Genomic DNA, 23,497 nt, shown 5'->3' on the forward strand with positions numbered 1-23,497 from the left:
ATTCAACTCTGTTCAGTCAGCATTCATTAAGTGCCCGTGCAATAGAGGGCATGGGGATGGTTGTCAAGGATAGAAATATATGTAGGAAATAGGCCGCGTCCTAAGGCGCTGACTTTTCACTGGAGGGAGGGTACAAGTGCACAGAGAAATAAATCCAAAGGCTAGACAAAGTAATTTCAGGAGAAGGTGCTCTTTTAGATCTGGAAGCAACCTCAGAGGCCGGTGAGTTCGATTCCCTCGTTTTAGAGATAACGAAACCGAGTCACAGGGAAGTTAAATGACTTGCCCAGGCTCACACAGCTAGAAGGTGACTGAGAGAATCTGAACTCAGGTCTTCAGTCAGGCACAAGCTGGTAAATGTTTAATCGCTAGGTCTATGAAAAAAACCTGCATACCACACATTTAAGTTTCTCCTGCTCTGTTAAGATTTTGCCTTTAGCTTTCCCAAATCTAGACAATCAGCAAATAACTCAAGCCCCAGTTTAGAGCACGGGCCAATTTCTGAGGTGAAAATTAAGCTATCAGTTACCACCATGGCGCTGGTTCCAGCATACCCTGGCAGTGCCCATCAGGCTTCCTCCTTTCCTTCTTCACCTTGTGGGGGAGAAAGGCAGGAGGCTAAGAGAGAGAAATCAAGATGGGCCCCTCCCATAGTGCCAGCTGAATCCTGAAGGATGATGGGGAGAGGTGAGGGGGAGCACATTCCAAGACGGGGATTGTAGGGAGAGAAGAAATCAGGACTCTCCTTTATCTTGCCGAAGCCCAAGTCTACTTCCCCAGCAATCTCCTCCACTGACTTTTAGTTTTTATTCTGAACTTACATACCAAATAGAATGGACATTGGGACTGCATACAATCTGTATGTCTCTCTTGTGGACAGATTGCTTTTCTTTGAAAATATCTAATAAAAATCCACCAGAAGCTTATTAAGCTGCCTTCCTTCTGTCTCCCCAGCCTCTATCTCTGAGCCCTGCTATGCACATAGCTCCCTCATTATCTCTTAGAATGTAAGCTCCTTGAGGGCAAGGACTGTTTTGGGCTTAGCAGTGCGTGGCACATAGTCAGTCCACAACAAATGCTTTTCAGTCATTCATTCATTCATGTGTGGAGATCAGCAAGTAGACCAGTCCTCTATTCACAACCTTCAGTGACTCCCCACTGCCTACGAATAAAGCTGAAATTCCAGATTCTGGCATGTGAGGCCCCCTCCGATGTGGCTCCTAAGACACCTGCTGCAAACAAACTGGACCTCTCTCCAGCTTCCTTTCTCCCACTCCGTTCTCCTTCCTCTGTGGCTTTGCCTACACAGTTCCCCATCCTTGGAACAGTTCTCCCTCCCTCTCCATCTGTTGAAAGCTCTCTCCTTTCCTTCAAGGCCCTACTTAAGATGCCTCCTCTCCCAGGAAGCCTTCCCTAGCCCATCCCTACCCTAGATGAAAGTGGGCTCACCCTGCCCACATTTCTCCTAGTGCTTGGTCTCCTTTGCCCACATCACAAACACATTGAATGCCATATTGTCTTTGTATACAGGCTATAATTCAGTCAGTCGCCTCCACCATGAGACTCCAAGTGCCTCTTGGGCAGGATCTATATCTTTTTCCCCCTTCTCTCTCCAAGCACACTGCCTTGCACAGAAGAGATGTTTAATAGATGTTTCCTGGATTGCATTATTAATTGTTGTTCAAGACCATCACCAGGACAGGATGAAGTGAAAGTATCTGGCATCTATCTATCCATGAGGCCCTGTTCTAAACTGATACAGGGCATTTTTTAATTTAATCTTTATTTGCTCCAAACATTCAAGCATGGTGGTGAGCCGGGACAGAGCTGTTAAAGTAAGAGGCCTGTAGTTCCCGTGACCCTTGGCATCCTTCCTCTTAAGGCCCATGTTCCATGTTGATCCAACAGCTGCCAAACAGACACTCCCACAGGGTAACTGAGAGCTGGGACTGGTTTTGTAAAAAGAAAAAAGAAAGCTGCAAAATCACTAGCCAGGAGGAAAGTGAATGTTATGGGAAGAAGCAACTTGCCCCAAAGCAGGTCAAATGTCACCCTGTCTGTCTTGGCCCATTTTCTCTGTCCACAATCTGCTGGGTGGAAGGTGACAATCTGCAGAGCTAGTCAAGCGGCCCCATGAGCATTTTGTTAGCAGTCTGCCTCCAGAAACATCTCCGGCTCTAATGGGCAGCAAAGGAATGAAAGGAGATGCGGCTCTCTCCCCAGAACGGCTGCCCCTGGAGGGGGCAAGTTGGGGGATGCCCCATAGTCAAGGTTTGGTAGCTTGGGCTTTGGCTGTTTCCCCTTCTGATCATGGGGCCGCTCAAGCCTCTGCAACAGTCCCCACAGACAAGCACTAACCAGGACAGGCAGCTCAGAGAAAGCAATTCGGTTTCTTTTTGTAAAAAATTACAGAAATGGGAGGACCGTATCCCAGTCATTTAAAGAACACTTTGTTTGTAGTGATCACTTCCTTCCCTTCATGAGTAAGCCACAGACTTCCCCATCCAGTCTTGGTCCTCCTCCTTCCCCATTCCACCCCCAGCCTTACTTTTTGGGCCCTTCAGCTGTGGTTTCGCTGGTGTTTCTGCATCTGAGATCTCACACACTATTTGGAGTCGTTTTCTGCTTATAAAAGAGAGCTGTGCTCACCTCATCCTTCTCACACTTAGAAAGGAAGCCTGGTTCCTGGAGCAGCGTGTTGATGTCAGCATTCCTTTTTTTCCCTTAAAAAGTTTTCGTGAAGGGGTGGCCAGGTGGTGCAGTGAGTAAGAGCGCCAGCCCCAGACTCGGGAGACCTACGATTGGTTCCAGCCTCAGATACTCGGCACCCACACAAAAATAACTGCACAGGGGCTCATTCCCTGAAGTCCGGTTTATTATCTGGGAGCAGGGGTGAAGGACAGGCAAGGGTCCCAGGGGGAGGCACTGATTCCAAGGGTTTTGTCCTATGCTTCCAGCCTTCTGGATCCCTGTGAACACTGTCCAGGGATGGATCCTTCACATAAAATGTTGGCACACAAATCAGACGTTCAGGGACAGGTAAAATGCCTAGGATTCTCTCTTCTACTGCCTCCCCACCAGCTCCTATTCTTTCTGTGAAGATCTTCCCATTTCTCTTACTTCCCCCATCACTTTAACCCTTTGGTAGATCATTTTGGCTTCTTCTCTTCATCTCAAGACCACATACAGCAGGACCCACTGAATTTACCACCAAGGTATTGCTTTTGTACCCTTGGGGCACTCCAACCTATAGAACCTCACTTGTAATAAGTAATCCTTGATCCCTTGGCCCCTAGGCCAACACCAAATCTCTACAGGAAGGTCAGGTTGGCAGGAATGGATTTCTGACGTCTAGAACCACACAGAGGAGTCAGGATACCTCATGAGCTATGTGCCGCTCAATGACCATTTAGGGGGAGGTAAACCTTTGAGACTAGTGATTGTAGCCACCTTTGGAGGATATGACCTGTGCCCATGGGTGCCTCCTAAAGGATAGGCTTCAAGAAAGAGGGGAAAGAGAAGGAAGAATTGCAATAGGCCTGGCCTCTGCCTGCCACCCTTAGTTGCCAGAAGATATTTGGACTGTGCAGGTCTGATGGGAAGAAAGGTTGTGCGTCTCATCTCCTGCAGCCCTGGCCAAGGTTGTTTTCTTCTGGATAGAGGCTAAGCCTCTCAGTATTGCATCATAAAGCTGGATCCCTGTGTGGCTTCTGGCCTCTGAAATGGGTTCTCAGCACAATATAGAAGGGGATGGTCTGGTGGACTGTCTGGTAACCTCAAAGTGTTTTCCTCCAGGGGTGTCCAAAGCACAGGGTAACTAGAAGGCTGCATGACTGTATGGCTCTGTGGAGTAAGAAAAGCACTCCCTGGAATATTTCTTATTGGGTGGTTGCCTCCTTACCAGCCTCATTTGTTGACTTTCTGAGGCAGGGGGGGAGGTGTTGCTGTGAGTATGTAGGATTTTAGGACCTTGGAGGAAAAGGCTTCTATTCACCAGAGAGAAAAATTGTATTCATTGTTTCTGGGCTAGTGTGAGGCCCTTACATGTTTCTGTGCGGTGGAATAAATGCTGTCTGTGCCCCACACACGCATTGTTACTTTGAGTGTTTTATGGGCGCTAGGGGCCCTTTCACCCACATCTGTGGATCACACTGGGACTGTTATGTTCTGAGGTTTCTCAGACACAGCTCAGGGTGGAGGGGTTCTGGCCAAAAAGTGGTTTTGGGGGGGCATGGCTGGCAGGCCCCAGACTGATGCCTGGCATGGAAAAACCAGCAGTGGAGGGGGCGGGGAGGGGCTGCTGAGTCTCAGGACCCACCCAGAGAAAACCAGAGCAGAAGTTATTTTTTCCCTCCTTTACCTATTCCAAAAGAAATATGTTGGATTCAGACATCTTGAATCAAAATGAAGGAAGAAGCTTTTCCTGAACACCCTCTCTCCGTGTGACTTTGGACATCTGAGGGAATTCACCTCAGTGTCATTCTGCTGGCTTTGCCCCTACTGCCAGCCCAGGCTACCCCCTAGTAAAGGAGGCCTGAGCTGCTAACAAACTGTACCCCTAACAGGGGGAGGTGGAACCTCACAGCTCCTGCCGATCTCCCTCAAAAGCCACGAGGAAACCTCCTCTGAAACCTGATTTTCAAAGACTTTGCAGGCCATCGCTAGGCAGCTCAGGTTTTTCCAAGAGCACATAATGAACTCTTATGTAATAGAAACCAATGGAGAAAAATATAATTAAACAAGTACATTATGAAAAATAATTACATCTAATCCAGTCACTCCTACTTTTAAATAGTGCTTGGTTTGGGGTTTTGTTTTTACAAGTGAGCACCCTACAGCTTAAATCCCTGTTTGTCTTTTAACTCCCACTTGAAATTAGATATGCAGACACATATTTAAAGGTCACAGATAAAGTCAGCTTGGACCCTGGCACAGGAGGATGCAGCCAGTGTTACAAAGCACATTATTATGGTTTGGACGGAACTGGAGTTTCCTCACTTGAAAAATCAGCATGATTATGTGATGTGGTTTTATGGCAAAAACACTCATCAGTAATATGGAAAGGGCTTGGGCTTGGTTCCTTGACCTGAAATTCATAAATAATTCAGAAGTCAATATACCTCTAGATTTCTTTGGGGCATGATAGTAATATAAACAACTTAGGCTTGAGGAACAAATACAAATGGGCAGCATCTTAAAAACATAGCTGCGGCTGTTAATAAATGCCTTTTGAACTGACCTGTACACTATCTTTTATTCTTTCATTGGTTTTTACTGCAGCTGTCTGAGGCTTTGGACAATTATATTCACAATTATAGAAAAGGGGAGACTCTAAAAAATGTCCCCAGTGGGTTTATAAGTCACATTTATGGCTTAGGTTTTGTAGACAAGTAATATTTTCAAAGAAAAAAGGGAAGGTAAATGAGCCTGGAGAAGCAGGTCTGGAGCCCAGTGGTCTGACGCCTTCTAAGGGCAGTTTGCCAAAGGTCATGGGTTTGCTTTTATGAATCAGCTCTTTGGGGGTAGGAAATCTGGTATGCAGATAGTGTTTTCTGTTTCTCCTGCCACTCTAGCATTTAAAGTAGGCTATTTAATGTTCCGTCAAATGATGTGAAGACTCTCTAAAAGCATCTGCTCTCAAACATGGGAGTTAGCATCACTAATGCTCTCAGCCAGCTGCACAACATGTGGAATGGGGTCCAATTATTTGGAGAATATCGTGTGTGCCTGGCGGCTGCCAAGGCATTCTAAATTTTTGAAAACAGGAAGTACAATATGCACATAAAGCATTATGATGTAATTTCCCATTTACTAAATCATGTTCTGCTATCCCCCTCTCCCCAGACTTTTAGGAGAAAAGGTGCCCTCTTTTCCTTTCCCACATTATTTCCAAATTATGTCTTTATTTGATGAGCCACGTCAGCAGGAAGTAGCATGAAGCATTCTGAGGACTGGGCAGGAGTACTTTAAGAAAGTAAATAGAATGGGATTTAAAGAGGATTCCCTCTTTAAACTTCCCAGGATGTCCTCTTCACTCCCCATCCCTCCCCCCATGGACATACACACTAGCCCTCTATGTTAGCAGGAAAGGATCTGCTGCCAAGGAGGACCTAGTGGAGGAAAGAGCTTATATAATCATGCCAAGTGAGTGCCTGTCCCCACTGCATTCAAGATAGAAAATGTCAAGCAGGAAAAAGCGAATCCACTTTGTTTATACCTAGAAAATAGAAATCCAAACTACTGGGTGACCAGAGCTACAAGCTTAGGAAGGTGGCCCCTGCCCTCAAGGTACTTCTAGTTCCTAAGGTTAGAAAAATGTGTCTGAAAAGCAGGGAGTTGTTATCTTGAGAATCAGCCTCCATCAAAGACTTCTTACAACTAGACTTGCCCAACCATAGATGCCGCCATTTCTGGAACTGCTCAGACAGAGCCTGGATGACCCCCCACACACACACACACACAAGGATGCTACAGAAAGAAGGCTGGCCTGGAATTTAGATTCTACATGACCCCCAACATCAAATGGTTGCATTCACTTTGCCCAGCAAGGGTCATTGTCAGCAGCTCAATGCAACAGAAGTGCACATTCAAGGATAACTATTTGCAAAGTCACAAAGCGATCTTTCCAACGAATGCCAGTGAGGGTTTCCTGGAACTGGATTCATATAAATAAACAATGAATGAAGAAAACAAGGGAAAGCAATCTGGAATTGCTCACAATATCTTTACAAGCTTCCCACCAGTCAGACTGTAAAACAGATGTTGAGTTATGAACCACATCTTCCAAAAATGAAAAATGGACAAAAATTGGTTTAAATCAGACAGCAACACTTCCCCTGAAGTCCTATTTTCACATGGTTCACATGGTCTTTAGAATGTGAAAATGTCATAAGCCAGGGTGATTACCGTGTGTAGAATTGGGTGTAGCTGAAATACCAGTGGTTCTAGGTTTTTTGATTTGTGGTTGCCAATGAGCTGTAGAATCTGTTACTGCCCATGGCCTCCCCTCTTCTACTTCAACCTAAGGTCAAAATTAGGCCCCTCCTGGCATCAGGCTGGCCTTTACTTAGGCTCTCTCATCTGAAATTGTGCTTCAATGCCCATGTAAAGTCTTCATATCAGCATCCACTGGGAGCCCATTGTGTGCCAGGGACCCTGCTAAGCCTTAGGGAGTTTGTATCCTCCAAGAACACAAAATGTGACTCAATTTGGAGGGTGGAGGATGAAGGGCAGAGAGCTCTTCCCACACCCTCCGCTTAAGGAGGGCACCAGGCTGCAATCCTCTGGATGTCATCTCCCACCCTCATTCTACCCCTTCTGCTCGGCTTCCTTTTGTGTGTTAGACTGTGAGTTCCTTGAGGGTTTGTATCCCCAGTGCTTAGCACAGCCTGGCACACATTAGAGGCTTAATAAATGTTTACTGACTGACTGACTAAATAAGTAAACACAAGATAACTTAAGGAAGAGAAGAGCACCAAGACCCAGGGACTCAGGAGGAATCTCTCTTCTGGCCTTGATTCTTAGATATATCTCTGTTCTTAGATAATATCTCTCATGATGCCCTGGACAAAAGCCCCGCTGCAGGCAGGTTACACTAATTGAGTGTCCAGCCTGGGAAATGTCGATTAATGGATCACTGATAAGTCTCCCCTCCGGGGGGGAGGGGTCTCCAGGAGCAGAGCAGGCTGTTCTTACAAATTCTTATAAGCTGGGGGCAGAGTCCAGCTGGCAGAGTAAAAACAGGAACTTGGCTGAGCTCCCGCTCCAACCATCTCCAATACCTGTAAAAAATGGCTCTAAACAAACTTCAGAGCTACAGAACCCACAAAGTGACAGAGAGAAACAAATCTCCCACTGAAGGCAGCCTGGAAGGCAGACAGGAAGGGGCCATCACAGCAGGCTGGGAGACCAGTGCAGACTCACGTGAGCCACAGTCCCAGACCTGGGGCGGCCTCAGTGGCACAGAGCCACCAGAGCAGACTTCAGGAGAGTGAATCACTAGCAGTCCTGGCAGTTTCCAGACTTCTCAACTCATAAACGCCAAAGAGAAAATAAAAGGTCAGCGGGGAACTCTGCTGGAACCAGATGATGGAAGAGTGTGGTCTAGCACCCGCCCCCAGGGCAAGAGGTGGGGAAGGCACAGCATACAATGCCGATGGCTGCTTCCAGAGCTCCTGGTCTGCACATTGTAGGGGGACCAAGCAACCATTCAGAGGATCATCACTCTTGCTTTGACCTGCTTGGACCTGGGTCGCAGTCTTGAGTGGTGGTCCTGGGGTGTGTGGCCAGTGTGCCAGAGCTTGGGGTGGCTGTAGAGAAGGCGCCCTCCTAAGACCTCTGGCAACATTTGTGAAAACCCCAGTGATTTGGGACGCAGCTCTCTCCATTCTGGAAGCAGAGTTCTCCCGTGGCAAAGAGCTCAAAAGTCAGGTCATTGGCTGGCAAGATGAGCAAGCTGAGGAAGCACGATCAAATTCTTATAAGTCACTTGGGTGAAAACATAAATGAACGATATGGTTACCAACAGTGCAGATGATGTCAAGTTGAACAGGATAGCTAATTTTTTGGATGGCAGAATTAGGATCCAAAACATTTTCTACAAGCTGGGCCAAAGCTAATGAGATGAAACTTAAAACATATGAATGTAAAGTTCTCTACTGAGCTCTCAAAAATAAAAAGCACCGGCAATACAGCAGGAGGGAGACAGGGTAGGTTATGACTGTCCTGTAGACATCTCAGCCTTGAACTGGAAGGCCAGCTCGAACTCAGCACAGCCAAAACCGAACTCATTTCCTTGCCCCCCAAACTCAATCCTTGTCTGAACATCCCTGTTTGTGGTGAGGACACCATCATCCCTCTAACCACCCAAGGAAGTAAGGGCTGGGCTGGGGCAGGAATAGAGGTTAAGTCCGGAGAAAGAGGGGTGGCTGCTCAGGCCCAAAATGATTTTCCTAAAGCACAGCTCTGACCATGTCACTTTCCTATGTAATAAATTCCCATGGCTCCTTAATGCCTCCAGGATAAAGTGAAAGTCTTTTTTTTTTTTTTGCTTTTTGAAGGGGGAAAGTTATTTGGGGTTAAGTGACTTGCCCAAGGTCACACGGCTGGTTTTCTCTGTGTGTGTGTGTGTGTGTGTGTGTGTAATATACCCACTCAGCCTATGTTGGTCAGACCCCCCTGAACTAATGTGTTCAGCACAATCACTGCCTTTGAGAGCGATAACAACAAGCCAGGGCACCTCCAAAGGAGGGCAATCAGGTCAGGGAAGGGCGAGTCTTCAAAATCAAACATGGAAGGGGCGGTCAAAGGAGTCGGGGGACATTAGCTGGAGAAGAGACAGCCTGGGAGGAACTTGATGACCCCAGCCTCCACTCTTCTCCTCCCCTCCATTCGTCCCAGCACCAGTGGGGCCTCTTCCTTCTCCACAGACTGCGGGTTGCAACAAAAGTCTCACTCCCCCCTGGGTGGCCGAGTCCCTGGGCTTGTGAAGGAGGTGCTCAGGTAGGGGCCTGGAAAGGAAAGGCTTCAAGCACTTCCAGCATATACTGACCAAGCAGGAGCCTGAACAGTGAAAGCCATTTCCCCACAAGCTAGACAACAGATGAGGAATTCTTTGGCCATGGCAACCCAGAAAAAAAATCACAAGCAACAAAATGGTCTTGGGCCCCACACAGAGCCCTGGTGGCACAGGGGCGGCAGAGGAGACAAACGGTACTAAAAAGGACACCACTGTTAATACATTGATTTAACTGCTGGCATTTTGAATGTCAAGTCAACATTACTGGAGGAATTGGCTCATATCAATATTGACTTTCTCACTATAAAGGAGGCCAGAAGAATCTGAGGAGAGTGCAGCTAAATGGAAGGAGAGCTCACAGATCCTCCTGGGGAGACAGCTAAAGACACAGCAGAGCTGGCAAAGGCAACAGGAATCACCATCCCCCGGGGCAAGCACTCATCAGGCTACCTATCGGTGCTCACAACAAATACCGGCAGAGACGCCCCCAACGAAGATTAAAAAGTGCAGCTTCTGTATCAGCCTCTATTGCAGAAGAGAAAGGAGCAAAGGAAGTCCGTGAAAGCCTTGAGACCTGCACATCCTCAAAAGACCTGCTTCTGGGCCCTGGGGGGGAGGACGGCCCCCTCACACTCTCCGTCTCCCTCACGCCCGGACCCCATCAGTTTCCAAGTCTTGTTGTTCAGCCTCCTCTACGTCTCGGTCTCTGTCCCCTGCTCTCCACCTTCTCTAGCTCCCAGGGCCTCCCACAGCCACCACCCTTGCTCAGGCGTTCAGTGCCTCCTGCCAGGACTGTTGCAGCAGCTTCCTCATTGGCCGCAATGTCTCCTGTCTCTACTATTACCAAAGGGATATTCCTAAAGCATAGATGTGACTGTTCAGAAGTTCTGGTGGCTCCCAATTGCCCTCAGAATGCCCTTCACAATCTGGCTCCAAACCTTCCCCAGTTCCCACCCTCGTCCTAACTCTTCATTCTGGCCAAGCAGGCCTAATCCATGACACTCCACCTCTCATCTCCATGCCTTTGCAATGCCCGCCTTCCCCCCATGCCTGGAATGGACCCCCTTCTCACCTCTGCCTCTTGGAAGCCCTAGCTTCCCCCATCAGCTCCAGTCGATCTTTTCCAGTGTGGGGTCCATCTAACTTGCCCCAGGACAAAAACCTCAGAGCTGGGCTTGCCCCTAGGGTCGTCTCCCTGTGGCCCATTCTACACAAGACCCATCCAATCAGCCCTCAGCTTCAGGCTTCACCATTCTCCCTACCCCAGGGCCTTCTCTAGCTCTAAGTCCACCTTGTCATCTCCTGTCTCCAGAACAGGCTCCCAGGCTCCCCAAGGCCATCCCTCCACCTGCATCTCAGGGTCTCCTAGGACACAACAGCACCACCTGCTACACTGTGGGGTGCTGTCTCCCTTAGTGGATCTCTCTCCACCTACTGATGTTCTGTCTGCACTCACCCCTCAGGGATCAGCATACGTACAGCCACTTAAGCAGTTCTGACCTCCTGGCAGCCTTCTTCCCCTTTCCCAGATGTCTGCTCCTTTACTGTCCCACTATAAATCTGTCTGCTCTTTCCCTGGTGCCTTGCAGAATGCCTGTTCCATTACTAACAAGCTTCCTTTCATCTTACACCTCACCTTTCTCCCTCTCTTTCATCTGCTGGTGCTCACTGAGACCTGACTCCCTCCAATAAGACGACTTCTCTCCCCACTCTTCTATCATTAGCTAAGGTTTCTTTCATATTCTGACTCCCTGGTTATGATGATCTAAGTGGAATGCTTATGGCTCCCATGGTTACTTCCAGATTCTCTCAGACCTCTATCAGTCAGCAACCTCTCCTCCTCTGCTATCCTCTTTATTAATTTATTTTTAGCATTTTTTTAAACTTTTGTGTCCCAAATTCTCTCTCTCCCTCTGGCCCCTCGAGGCAAGCAATATGATATTAATTATACATGTGAAATCATGCAAAAACATTTCCATATTAGCCAAGTCCTTAAAAAGGCAAGAAAAACAAGGAAAGTGAAAAAAATTATACTTCAATTTGCACTTAGAGTCCAGAAGTTCTCTCTTTTGGGAGATGGAGAGCACTTCTCATCAGGAGTCCTTCCAAATCATCTTAGAGTGTTGTATTGATCAGAAAAGCAAAATCTTTCGCAGGTGATCATCATTATAATGTTGCTGTTACTGTGTATAGTAATCTCCTGGTTCTGTTCACTTTACGTTGCATTAGATTCATATAAGTCTTCCCAGGTGTTTTCTGAGGGCATCCTGCCCAGCATTTCTTATAGCACTTAACTTGTTCAGCCATTCTTCATTTGATGGATATCCACTCAACTTCCAATCTTTTGCCACCAAAAAAACAAGCTATCGATACTTTTGTACATGTAGGTCCTTTTCCTTTTTCTCTGATCTCTTTGGGATACAGACCAAGTAGGGGTATTGCTGGATCAGTTTTATAACCCATTGGGCATAGCTCCAGATTGTTTTCCAAAATGGTTGGACCAGTTCACAACTCTACCAATAGTGTATGCCCTTCACCATTTATCATTTTCCCTTTTCTGTCATGTTTCTAATAGGTATGAGGTAGTGAGTCAGAGTTCTTTTAATTTGCATTTCTCTAATCTATCTTTTCATGTGACTATACATAGCTTTGATTTCTTCTGAAAAGTACCTGTTCATATCCTTTGACAATTTATTTATTAATTGGGAAATGGGTTTGATTTTTATAAATTTGGCTCACTTACATATATATTTGAAAAGTGAGGCCTTTATCAGAGAAACTTACTATAAAATTCCACCCCTCCCCAGTTTCTTGCTTTCCTTCTAATTTTGCTTGCATTGGTTTTGCTTGTACAACCCCTTTTTATTTCATGTAATCAAAATTATCCATTAAACTTCCTGTGATCCTCTCTGTCTCTTGTTTGGTCATAAACTTCTCCCTTACCCATAGATCTGACAGGTAAACTTTTCTATGTTTCACTACTTTGCTTATGATATCATCCTTTCTGTCTAAATCATGGACCCATTTTGACTTTATCTTGGTATTCCATGTGAGATGTAGGTTTATACCTAGTTTCTGCCAAATTGCTTTCCAGTTTTTCCAGCTATTTTTGTCAGCTGCTGAGCTCTTGCCCCAGAAGCTAGTTTTTGGGTTTATAAAAGACTAGATTACTGTGATCATGCAATATTGTGCATTGTATATCAAGTCTAGTCCACTGATCAACCACTCTCTTTCTTAGCAAGTGCTATTGTTTTGGTGATTTTGATGATTGAGTTGATGTTTGATGATTATCACTTTGTAATATAATTTGAAATCTGGCACTACTGGGCTGCCTTCCTTCATATTTTTTTTCATTGATTTTCTTTATATTCTTGACCTTTTTTTGTTCTTCCAGGTGAATTTTGTTATTATTTTTTCTACCCCCATAAAATAATACTTTAGTACATTGATTGGTATGACCCTGAATAAGTAAACTAATTCAGGTAGAGTTGTTATTTTATTATACTGACTCAGCCTACCAATGAGCAATGCATATTTCTCTAGTTGTTTAGATCTGTCTTTACGTGAAAAGAATTTTGTAATTGTGTTCATATAGCTCCTGGGTTTGTCTTGGCAGGTAGACTCCCAAGTATTTTATATTCTCTGCAATTCTTTTAAATGGAATTTCTCTTTCTGTCTCCTCCTGCTTTGTTATGTTGGTAATATACAGAAATGCTGATGATTTTGGTAGGTTTATTTTATATACTGCAACTTTGCTAAAGCTTTTAGTCGTTTAGTTGATTTTCTAGGGCTCTCTAAGCATATCTCATATCATCCACAAAGAGTTTTAATCTTCAGCAGGTTAGGGCTTGCTATGCAAGCTACACCAGCCTACTATCGGCATCCCCCACAAAGGAGATCTTGGCCTTTGTGGACCAGCTCCAGAGAGAGGCCAGACCTCCTCCTGGTGACACTTAATGAGCAGCAGTGTCTGGACACTCTCTCCAGAACTTAAGATCAGACAACCAGAGATTCGGAGATGGAAGGGACCTCAGAGGCCATCTAAATTGACAAAATGGAAAAAGTCTCCCAGATACATGGAATTAGACTCCAACTCCACATTCTGAATTTTGTTACAAGATTTCATAGAAACGACTGATGAATGCTTTACTTAATATACAAAAGTACTGGCATTCCATTGCATTCTAATAGCAGTCAGAGAAAACACCACCCACTTTGATGTGAGCAATATTTTTATCGATTATGTTTTGATTTATTTTAACTTATCAAGTCATAACTGTCTTTCTTGACCACAAATGCCATGACTCACTGAAGAGATCCCAGCAAAAGGTTATGGGATCCCTTCCTAGGGGATATGAAAAGGCTTTTCTATTAAAGGCCAGCGATTCATCCCTAGGATGCTGAAGTTAACTGTATATTTCCTTGCCTTAGTGTATAAAGTTACAGGGAATACTCACTAACATTTGTGGGAGAAGAAAACAGTGCCACTTAAAAAAATAAACCCATAGAAATAACTGAATAAAAGATTTTTATATTACTGGAAAGGATTAGATACAATCCTGTCTTGAGGTAGTATAATGGATTGCACTACACATCTCTGCAAGTTACTTCAGTCTCCTCAAAGTGATCCCTCTCCCCCAACACACACAGACACATGCACACACACATGCACGTGTACACGCACATGCACACACATACATGCACACACGCACACATATACGTGCATGCACACACAGACACGCACACACATGCAGTGTACACGCACATGCACACACATATACGTTCATGCATGCACAGACATGCACAGACACACGCACACATACATGCACGTGTACACGCACATGCACACACATATACGTGCATGCACGCACAGACATGCACACACACAGACACACGCGCACACACACATGCCATGAAACGTCAGGGTCATTTATTCTGCATCCTTCCCATAGACAAATTCCCACAGTCTCCTTTCACTGTTGCAGTCTGCAGGTACCCATATACTCAGAGGCAGGTTACATACTCTTTCTATATTCAAACTATTATAAGCCTCTTTTCTGACTCTTAAGTTTCAACCCATTGTGGCTCGGGAGTCTGTAATCTTTTGTACTGGTTTCTGGGCATCATTCCATTTTGATTGGGGTGCAACACAAGCTGCGTACATTTCCAACAGAGAAAGTCCCTGACCACACAAAAACTCTGAATGCAGAGCGTGACCAGGGACAAGCGGATAAACTTCCAGGCCTGCTGGATGATCCATCAAAAAAAGGTTATCGGCCATATTGAAAGAAAAAAATATTTATTGGAATGGAAACCAGAGATAAGAAGTTATTAAAGGATAATGGAAGTGAAGCAGGGAAGAAAAAAGTGTAATTATTCTATCCTGAAGTTAAACTTTCGATGCTTATCCCAATCAAACTAAGCCTTCTGAGAAATCCTCTTCTGCAGCAACCTCTTCTGTCAATATTACCATGGCTACAGCTAACATTGCCATAATTCTTTAGGAAAACATTTCCTCACAACAAATGAAGGAAAAATAAAGGATATTGTTAGAAACCATTTTACCCAACTATATGACAACAAAACTAATAACTTAAATGAGATAGATGACTATTTTTTTAAAAATACAAAATATCTACATTAAAAGAACAAGAAATGGAGAACTTAAGAATCCAATTGCACAGTTTTAAAAATTGAATAGTTATATATTAACTTGCAATGGGAAAAAAAACAGAATCAGATGGGTTTATAAGCAAATTGTACCAAGCATTCAAAGAAAAATGAACTCTAATCTTATAGACACTATTTCCAAAAATAGAAAAAGAAGGGATCCTGCTGAATATATATATATAAGCAATCGAGGTTAAGTAAGTTGCTCGAGGTTACACGGCCAGGTGTTTCTGGGTGGGTGCTAAGTGTCGGAGCCCAGATTCAATCCCCAGATCATCCCGACACTGGAGCCAGTGCTCTTACTTGCTGTGCTACCTGGCCTCCCCTACTGAATATTTTCTATGATTCAAATATTATCTTGATATCTAAATCAGGGGGAGTCAAAACAGAGAAAGAAAACTAAAGACCAATGATCCTGATGAATATGCATGCAAAATTTTAAATAAAACACAAAAAGGCTACATCAACATAACACAAAGATCATATACTATGACCAAGATAGATTTATACCAAAAATACAGGTTTGGTTCAATATTAGAAAAACTACAAACATAATTAAGTGTTATGCAAATTATATGAACAACAAAAATCATATCATTATATTCATTAATAAAGAAAAGGCTTTTGAGGAAATGCAATAAACATTTCTGTTTTTAAAAAGTAGAAAACATATGAGTGAAATGGACTTTTCTCTACCATGGTAAGTAGTAAATAAATACATGTGTATGTATGTACACATACACACACACACACACACACACACACCAAGAGTCATCATCATATAAAATGAGAATGAATTAAGAGTCTTTTCCAGTAAGATTAAGGGCAAAGCAAGGATGTCCACAGTCACTATTACTATTTGAGATAGTGCTGGAAATGTGAACTAAGAAAAAGAAATTGAAAGAATAAGCACAGGCAAAGAAGAAATAAATGATCATTTTTGCAGATGATATGATGGTTTACTTAGAGAATCCTACAGAGTTGGATAAAAATTAAGAAATAATAAATTCAGGAAAACTGCGCAATATAAAATTAATCCACATAAGTCATCAGCATTTATGTATATTACTAACAAAATCTAGGAGAAAGAGATACAGTAATTCCACTTAAAATAACTACAGAATATATAAAATACTTTGGAGTCTACCTACCTTCATAAACATAGGAATTATCCAACTACAACTACAAAACACTACAGAAATAAAGACAGATCTAAATAAATGAAGTAACATTAATTGCTCATGGGTAGACTGAAGCATATAATAAAAATTACAATACTACTTAAAATAATTTACTTAGTGACACAACAATCAAACTACCAAAGTATTATTTTATAGAACTAGAGAAAATAATAATAAAATTCATCTAGAAAAACAGAAGATAAAAATCTAAAGGAAAATAATTTTAAAAGTGGAAATTGAGCCTATCAGACTTAACGGCAGACCTGAAACTATGGTACAAAGTAGTAGCCATCAAAACAATTTGATACTGTTTAAAAAAGAGAGGTCTACCAGAGGGACAGATCAGGTATACAAAATACAGAAGCAAATTAATCTAATGGTCTAATGTTCAATAAACCCAAAGATCCCACCGATTGAGGTAGGGATTCACTGCTTGATAAAAACTGCTGGTAAAACTGGTCAGTATTCTGTCAGAAATTAGGTTTGGACAGCACTTTATACCACATACCAGATAAGGCCCAAATGGATACATAATCTAGTTATAAAAAGTGACCTCATAAGCAAATTAGAGGAATAAGGAAGAAATTATCTTAAGACATATGGATAAGGAAAGAGTTCACAACTTTAAAAAAAAAAGATAAAAGGGATGAAAGAAAATAAAACAGACAATTTTGGTGACATGAAATTAAAGTCTTTGCACAAATTCAAAGCCACTAAGATTAGAAAGGAAATAGTTAACTAGGAAAAAATCTTTGCAGCAAGTTTCTCTGATAAAAGTCTCATTTCTAAGATACATGAGAATTTTATATATAAGAATTTTATGAGAATAAGATCCATTCCCCAAATGATAAATGCTCAGAGGATATGACCAGATTTATTAAGGGAAGAAATCCAAGCTATATACAGCCATACCAAAAAAAAAAATGCGCCAAGTCACTAATAATTAGAGAAATACAAATTAAACCAACTCTCAAACCCATCAGAGGGGCAAATTTGATTTTTTTTTTAAAAGGAAAATCATGAGGGTTATAAGGACTTCTTTAAAAACAGGCATATTGAAACACAGTTTGAAGAGATATTAATTGTCCAGTCACTTTGGAAAGCAATTTAGAACTCTACACAAAAAGTAACCAAATTGTGCATCTTCCTTGAACCATTGATAATACTACTATACCTCTATCCCAAAGAAATAAAAAATATGCAATATATAAAGAATATATATAAGAATATTAATAGCATCTCTTTTTCTGGTGACAAAGAACTAGAAATTAAAAGGGTACCCATTAATTGGGGAATGGATGGACAAATTGTGGTATATGAAAGTGACAGTACAATGTAAGAAAGGGAGAAAGAGAAGGTTCAGAGGAACCTGGCCAGACTTGTATGATCCAAAGCAGAGTGAAGTGAAGAGAACTAGGAAGACAATTTATATCAGAATGCCAAGAGGATAAGAAATATGACCATCTAAATGGTCAACTGTGATTGCAGAGATGATAAACGACAACGAAGATCACTTCCTGAGACAGACGTGATCAATTCAATATGCAGGATGAAACGCATATTTTTGGCATTGCCAATAGGAGAATTTGTTTTGCTTGGCTATGCATACTTATTACAAGATTTTTTTTTTCTTTTTGGGGAGAGGTAGGAGTAAGAGGCTGGGTAAATGAAAAAAAAATTAACTTAAAAAAATAAGAAAGACAGATATTTTCCAAACGGTTTTGTTGACTGGGCACTTAAGGGATTGAAAGGTCGCTACAAAATCCATAATCCCAGGATACAGAATTGTCCCCAAGATAAAGGGGGCAAGGTGAGTGAGTGGTTACGTGTTTAATACAGACATAATTTCACATTTAATCTTTTAGAGAGTGCAAGCACTGAAATGCTCTCGCGCAACCCTTATAAACACACACACAGTGGAAAACACTGCTCTAAATTGCAGAGTTCTTTTTGGATTTTTGAATTCTTACAATTCTAACATTCCAGAGGAGTGATTCAAAGTGATATCAGGAAAACCTGACCAACTCAGTCATATATCTTTAAACACATCCATAGTTAAGCCACTTTTATCTTTGTTCTCTAAACACATGAGGCTCATCCCTGTGCCAAAGGGGGTGTTTTTAGACTGTGTCCATGTCCGAAATACATGCCTCCCCCCTTCCACCTATGGTACAAAAGAAAAAATGCCCCAGATTTGGAGTCCAACGTCCTGGATTCAATTCTAAGCTTTTTTATTTAGCAGCACAGTGTTGGTGCCTATCTGGTCCTCGTTTCCTGATCTGTAAAATAAAGTGGACTAAGCAATCTTTACTATTCTTTCCAGTGCTAAAAAAATCACTGGTGTCTAGTCTATAATCTGAAAAATAAGCTACCAAAGTAGGTGATATCCCTCCCCTGGGAGCACTGAACAGTCCAGGGAGGGCAGTAGTAGCCTCAGGTGCAATTGGGGGCCACTGACTAAAAATAAGGGGTTAATGAAAGCATAAGGAAAGAAGAGAAGAGAAGAAAAATTTGAAAAAAACATTCATACACGTTTCATCTGTTGTGTAACAGAGTTAAAGTTATAGTGATTACAAAAATGCAAGTTATAACTGATCAATGCTCAAGTCCACTGACAGGTCTTAACAAGCAAGTATTGTCAGGTGAGTGTGTCATGCTTTGTTGGAAAGGTCAGTATACACTGACAAGAATATATGTGTGTGTGATGACTTGTTTACAGTATGATACTATATGGTTACATGATGCAATATTGCATCATCAAAATTTCAATGCAGGAAAAACCCACAAATTTACAATAAATTACTTAATTTAAGATTTGTCATTAAAAATTTTTTTAATGATGCAATTTTTTTTAAAAAACCAAACATTAAAAGGTTAAAGAAAGTAGATTTCCATGGGGGTGCAGAGTAATTTTTTTAAAGGGTGTGGTAGGCCAAGTAAGTTTGGGAACCTCTCAAAATGTACTCATCCTCCAAGGCCCCACCTAACTCCTGCTCCAGATTTCTTAAGCCTAGAATGATTTATTCCTTCCCTGAGTTCTTATACTTAGAGCCAATTGCACACAGTTAAGCACTTAATTGTTCTCTAATGTTTTCAAGGGTATTAGTGCTTTGCAAATCTGAAAGTAGTATATAAATGTCAGTTATTCCTATTACTGTTATTTGCATAACACCATAGAATGCAAAAAAGCAGAAACGATGATCCTTGCCCAATGAGATGAACACTCATTACCAAGTTAAAGAACAGCACAGGGAAGACATTACTGTGGTTCAGCACACTGTGTAGGATCTTCGTGAAAGCTTTCCATCACTGTCTAGAAGGCCTGCCTCTGGGTATCTGTCAGACTCCTAGGGCCCAATGTTGCCTCGGCTTCCATGTAAACAAATGAGAGCTCACCAGTATGTTGCTTTCTCTAAAGTTAGGCCAAAGATCCACAATCAGAGAACGCTTCCTTGCAAATGAACACAATTCCACAGAAAATGAGAACATCCGCTGTCACACAGGGCTCTTATGTGACTTCCTAGATAGTCACTTATCTTTTTTGTATCAAGTCTGTTAAGGTTGCATAGACTCTACCCAAAAAAGGTCCTTCTCTTTCTGTAAATGTTCTACCAAAGAAAATCCTGTCTGCTAACTGAGGGAAAGAAAAGTTTTAACTGGACCCAAAATGCTAGAAACTCCACAGTCTAGGCCTATTGCAATGTATTGAACCAAATGAAATAAAACAAGTCTTGATTAAATATAATCTTTCCCATGGAAGAGTTTATTTTCTAAGAAAATGTTTCCCTTATTACAACTATAGACATTCTTTGATTCACCAGCATCCAGTTGAAAAGGGGTTAAGTGAGTGTATTCAAAGCAGTGGGGACAGGGTGGACAAAGGTATGGAGGTAGAAATGTCCAAGGTATTTTCTGGGTTTGTGTAGGAAAGAACTGAGAGATGAGGTTGGATAGGTAGACCTGAACCAGACTGTAAGGCATGCAGAATGCCAGACTAAGGAATTTGGACCTCTAGGTAATCAGATTTTTGAGCAAAAGAGTCTTAGAAAGGTTGGTGAAGCGATAGATGGGAGGAAAGACTATTGTAATAATCAAGGTGTGAAGTGCCAGCAGCCTGGACTAGGGAGAGGCTATGGAATAAGAAAGAAGAGGTTATTGAGAGATGTCAAAGAAATACTCAATAGGATTTGTTGACTGACTTTGGAGAGTAAATGAGAATAGATCAAAGAAGTTAGAGCAGGAAACTCAAGATCAGAGCCATCAGTAGAATTGAGGGAACAAAAGGGGTGGCTTCCTGGAGGACCAAGCCTACTCCAGAAAGAATTCTAGGTGGGCCAGTGGCAGGAAGATGATGATGCCAGCTTCTGGGAGCAGGGGGATTTGGGGTAAGAAGCTAGAGGGGTAAGTGATATAAAGGTTTGAAAAGGGTACTGGGGAATTAACAAAATCAAAATCAAAGAATTGCTGAGCAGGGTCTCACCGAGATGACCATGAACTTGCCAGGAGCCATCTCTGTGATTTCATACTATGACTTTAACTATAGATTGAATATTGATTATTCATGGATTGAAAACTAGTTGAAGAGGAGTTCCTCAATGTTTTCTCAAAACCTTGCCTTTGGGCCACTTCACTATTTTGTCTGGAGCTCCATGAAAAGGTGGTGAAATAAAGAAAGAGAAGGAGGAAGTAGAAGCAGTCTTCGGGTTTCTTTCCTAGTACTAGCAAAAGTCTTTTTCAATAGCGAGAATTTTGAAGCCAGTGGCTTCCGCGTGGTCTTCATTCATCCACACTATCCCTGTTTCTTGTTATTACAGATAATTAGGAGTCACCTATAACTCCCTTTCACAAAGTAAATATTCAAAATGCAAGGAGCTCAGGCTGATGCTTCTGTTTGGGGTTGGGCCTCCTACTGATAGGTCACATTACCTGAATCCCAAAGGCTATATCCTTCTTCACACTCCTCTGTCACCAACGAAGTCTGAGGGATGATGCGAGGTTCTGGTAGCAAACGCTGTTTGGGTTCTTCATCATAAAATACCATCAGGTCCTTACAGAAAACAAGAGAGCACCTTAGTTAAGCATCAAAGAGTCAGATCTGGCCTCTTAAGATGGAGAAGGACATTTTAGTGTTTTAGTAAATGTTATAATTTTATTGTCCACCCAAGTAAAATAGGGAGAAAAATGGTGAAAATATTTCAAGGGGTGAAAATAGATCGAGTGAAGCCCCCAAATCGGATTGTTCCAAATTTTGTGGTGTTGTCAGATGTGGTTTGTACATGCTTTCCTATTGTCTTCCTAGCCCTAGCTGCATTCTTAGCCCACACTGGAGCTTGACTTGTGAATCATTCAGTATTCAGGTCCCTAACCTTGGTTGCTCTTAAGATTCCTTCAGGCAAACCAGTTTAGAAAGAGTTCTTTGTTGCAATTTCAATTCAAGTCAATTTAAGTATTTAGACTTTTGGGTCACATGAGCCACAAGATGGAAGACTAGACAATTTTTCTGATCCCCACGACCTCTCAAACTTCCAAACCAAACCAGAATTTGTGCACCAAAGATAAAGCAACTTTGGCTATCTCCATGGTCCAAGACACCCTGAATCCAAAAGAAGACTGAAAAAAAAACCATGAACTGAACCTGTTATGGGCAGGGAGGCTGCACTGATAGACTCAAGGACCTGACCCACAGCTTAAGGCTTGCCACAAAACCTAACCTACACCCTCTTCCCATCCTGCCTCTTTCCTTTGCCGTGGAGAGTCCTGATTCCAGGCTGTAGAATTGTGCTTGGTCAGAGATAGACAGATGGAACAACAGAGTCCCTTCAGGAGCAAAAACATCTGCTGAGGGTCACAACCCTGTAGTACTAGTGTGGCAAAGCCCTGCATTGCCTGTGGTTGAGACAGACAACCCATTAGCCCTGTAGCACCAGGAGAAGCCATGCGTTATTCCACTAAGCCTCAGGGGAAGAGCATATTATCTAACTGGGGTCAGTTCTGATCACCCAAAAGTCACTTGAGGTAAAGATTTAGGCTGGTGAACTGCGAACTACCCAGTATGAGAAGAGGCTGAGATACTTTGAGATTCAGCCCCCAAGAAAACCACCATCAGAAGGGATAGAGTCAGAAAGTGAATAAAGGAAAATGGGTGGGGGGGAGACTGAAATTACCAAACATGTTAGGGAGAAAATAATTCCTTGGACACAAACAGATAAATCAACAGGAAAAACATTAACAACAGCTATAGGGAATGAGTTCAGGCATCTATGAATAAACACTGTAAAATAAAGGAAAATGATCTAATAGTGAGACAGAAAACCCTGTGGAAGGTAAGAAGATCATGGAAACACAACACACTGTTCCTGAGTGCTTTAAAAGAGAAATGAGAATTATGAGATCAGAGTTTATGAGCATGTACAACAAAAATAATGAGCAGAACAGAAAAACTAGAATCTGTTACGGCAAGTTGTACCAAAGAAACAAAAGAGAGTGATAGTTTGGGGATGCAAATATACAGAACTGGAGGACAAACTAGAAGAAGAGAAGCAAAAATCAAGAACATTAAAAGGAAATGTGCTCACTGTGCAAGCAAAACCTATTTATTTCAAAGGCAGGAAGCATAGAGACAACCTAAGGATCCTAGGTCTCCCAGAGTGTGACAGGACAAAAAATCTTAACACCATATGCTAGAAATAAAAGAAAAGAATGTCCAGGACCTCTGAACATAGAAAATGAAATATCAACTAAAAGAATTCACAAATCACCTCCCCAAAAAACCCAAGGCTGCAAACTCCATGACATATTATAGTTAAATTTAACAATTCAATTCTGAAACAAGTTCCCTAAGTGATCAGGAGAAAGACCTTCAAATACAAAGGAAAGTAAATTTGAATAATGCAAGACTAGCACCCACCAGAAAATGCAGGAGGGAATGAAATAATGTGTTCCAAAGAGCAATGGAGTTCAGGATGCAGCCCAGGGTGACCAGTCCTGCAAATCTGAGCTGGAACATAAATGAGGACATATGAGTGTTCGATAATAAAGAGGCATTTGGAATATTTTTGGAAAAAAAATCAGAACTGAAGGGGTTATTTGCTTCTCAAATATCTGAAATGACAAAAATGAAGGAGCAGCC

The 23,497-nt window shown here is 42.4% G+C and overlaps 1 protein-coding gene across 1 annotated transcript in view; it reads right to left on the reverse strand.

Annotated features, from left to right (window-relative positions):
• ENTHD1 (ENTH domain containing 1) overlaps positions 1-23,497 on the reverse strand; it is a 102,179-nt gene that overhangs the window by 22,089 nt on the left and 56,593 nt on the right. Inside the window, exon 4 of the mRNA XM_069102822.1 lies at positions 21,295-21,415. Within this exon, the coding sequence (XP_068958923.1) occupies positions 21,295-21,415 (121 nt within the window). The remainder of the gene's footprint in view (positions 1-21,294; positions 21,416-23,497) is intronic.

This window comes from Petaurus breviceps, unplaced genomic scaffold (genome assembly GCF_028583685.1).
Source record: "Petaurus breviceps papuanus isolate PSGF00001 unplaced genomic scaffold, PetGlider_PUasm1.0 558, whole genome shotgun sequence".
Classification (NCBI taxonomy): domain Eukaryota; kingdom Metazoa; phylum Chordata; class Mammalia; order Diprotodontia; family Petauridae; genus Petaurus; species Petaurus breviceps.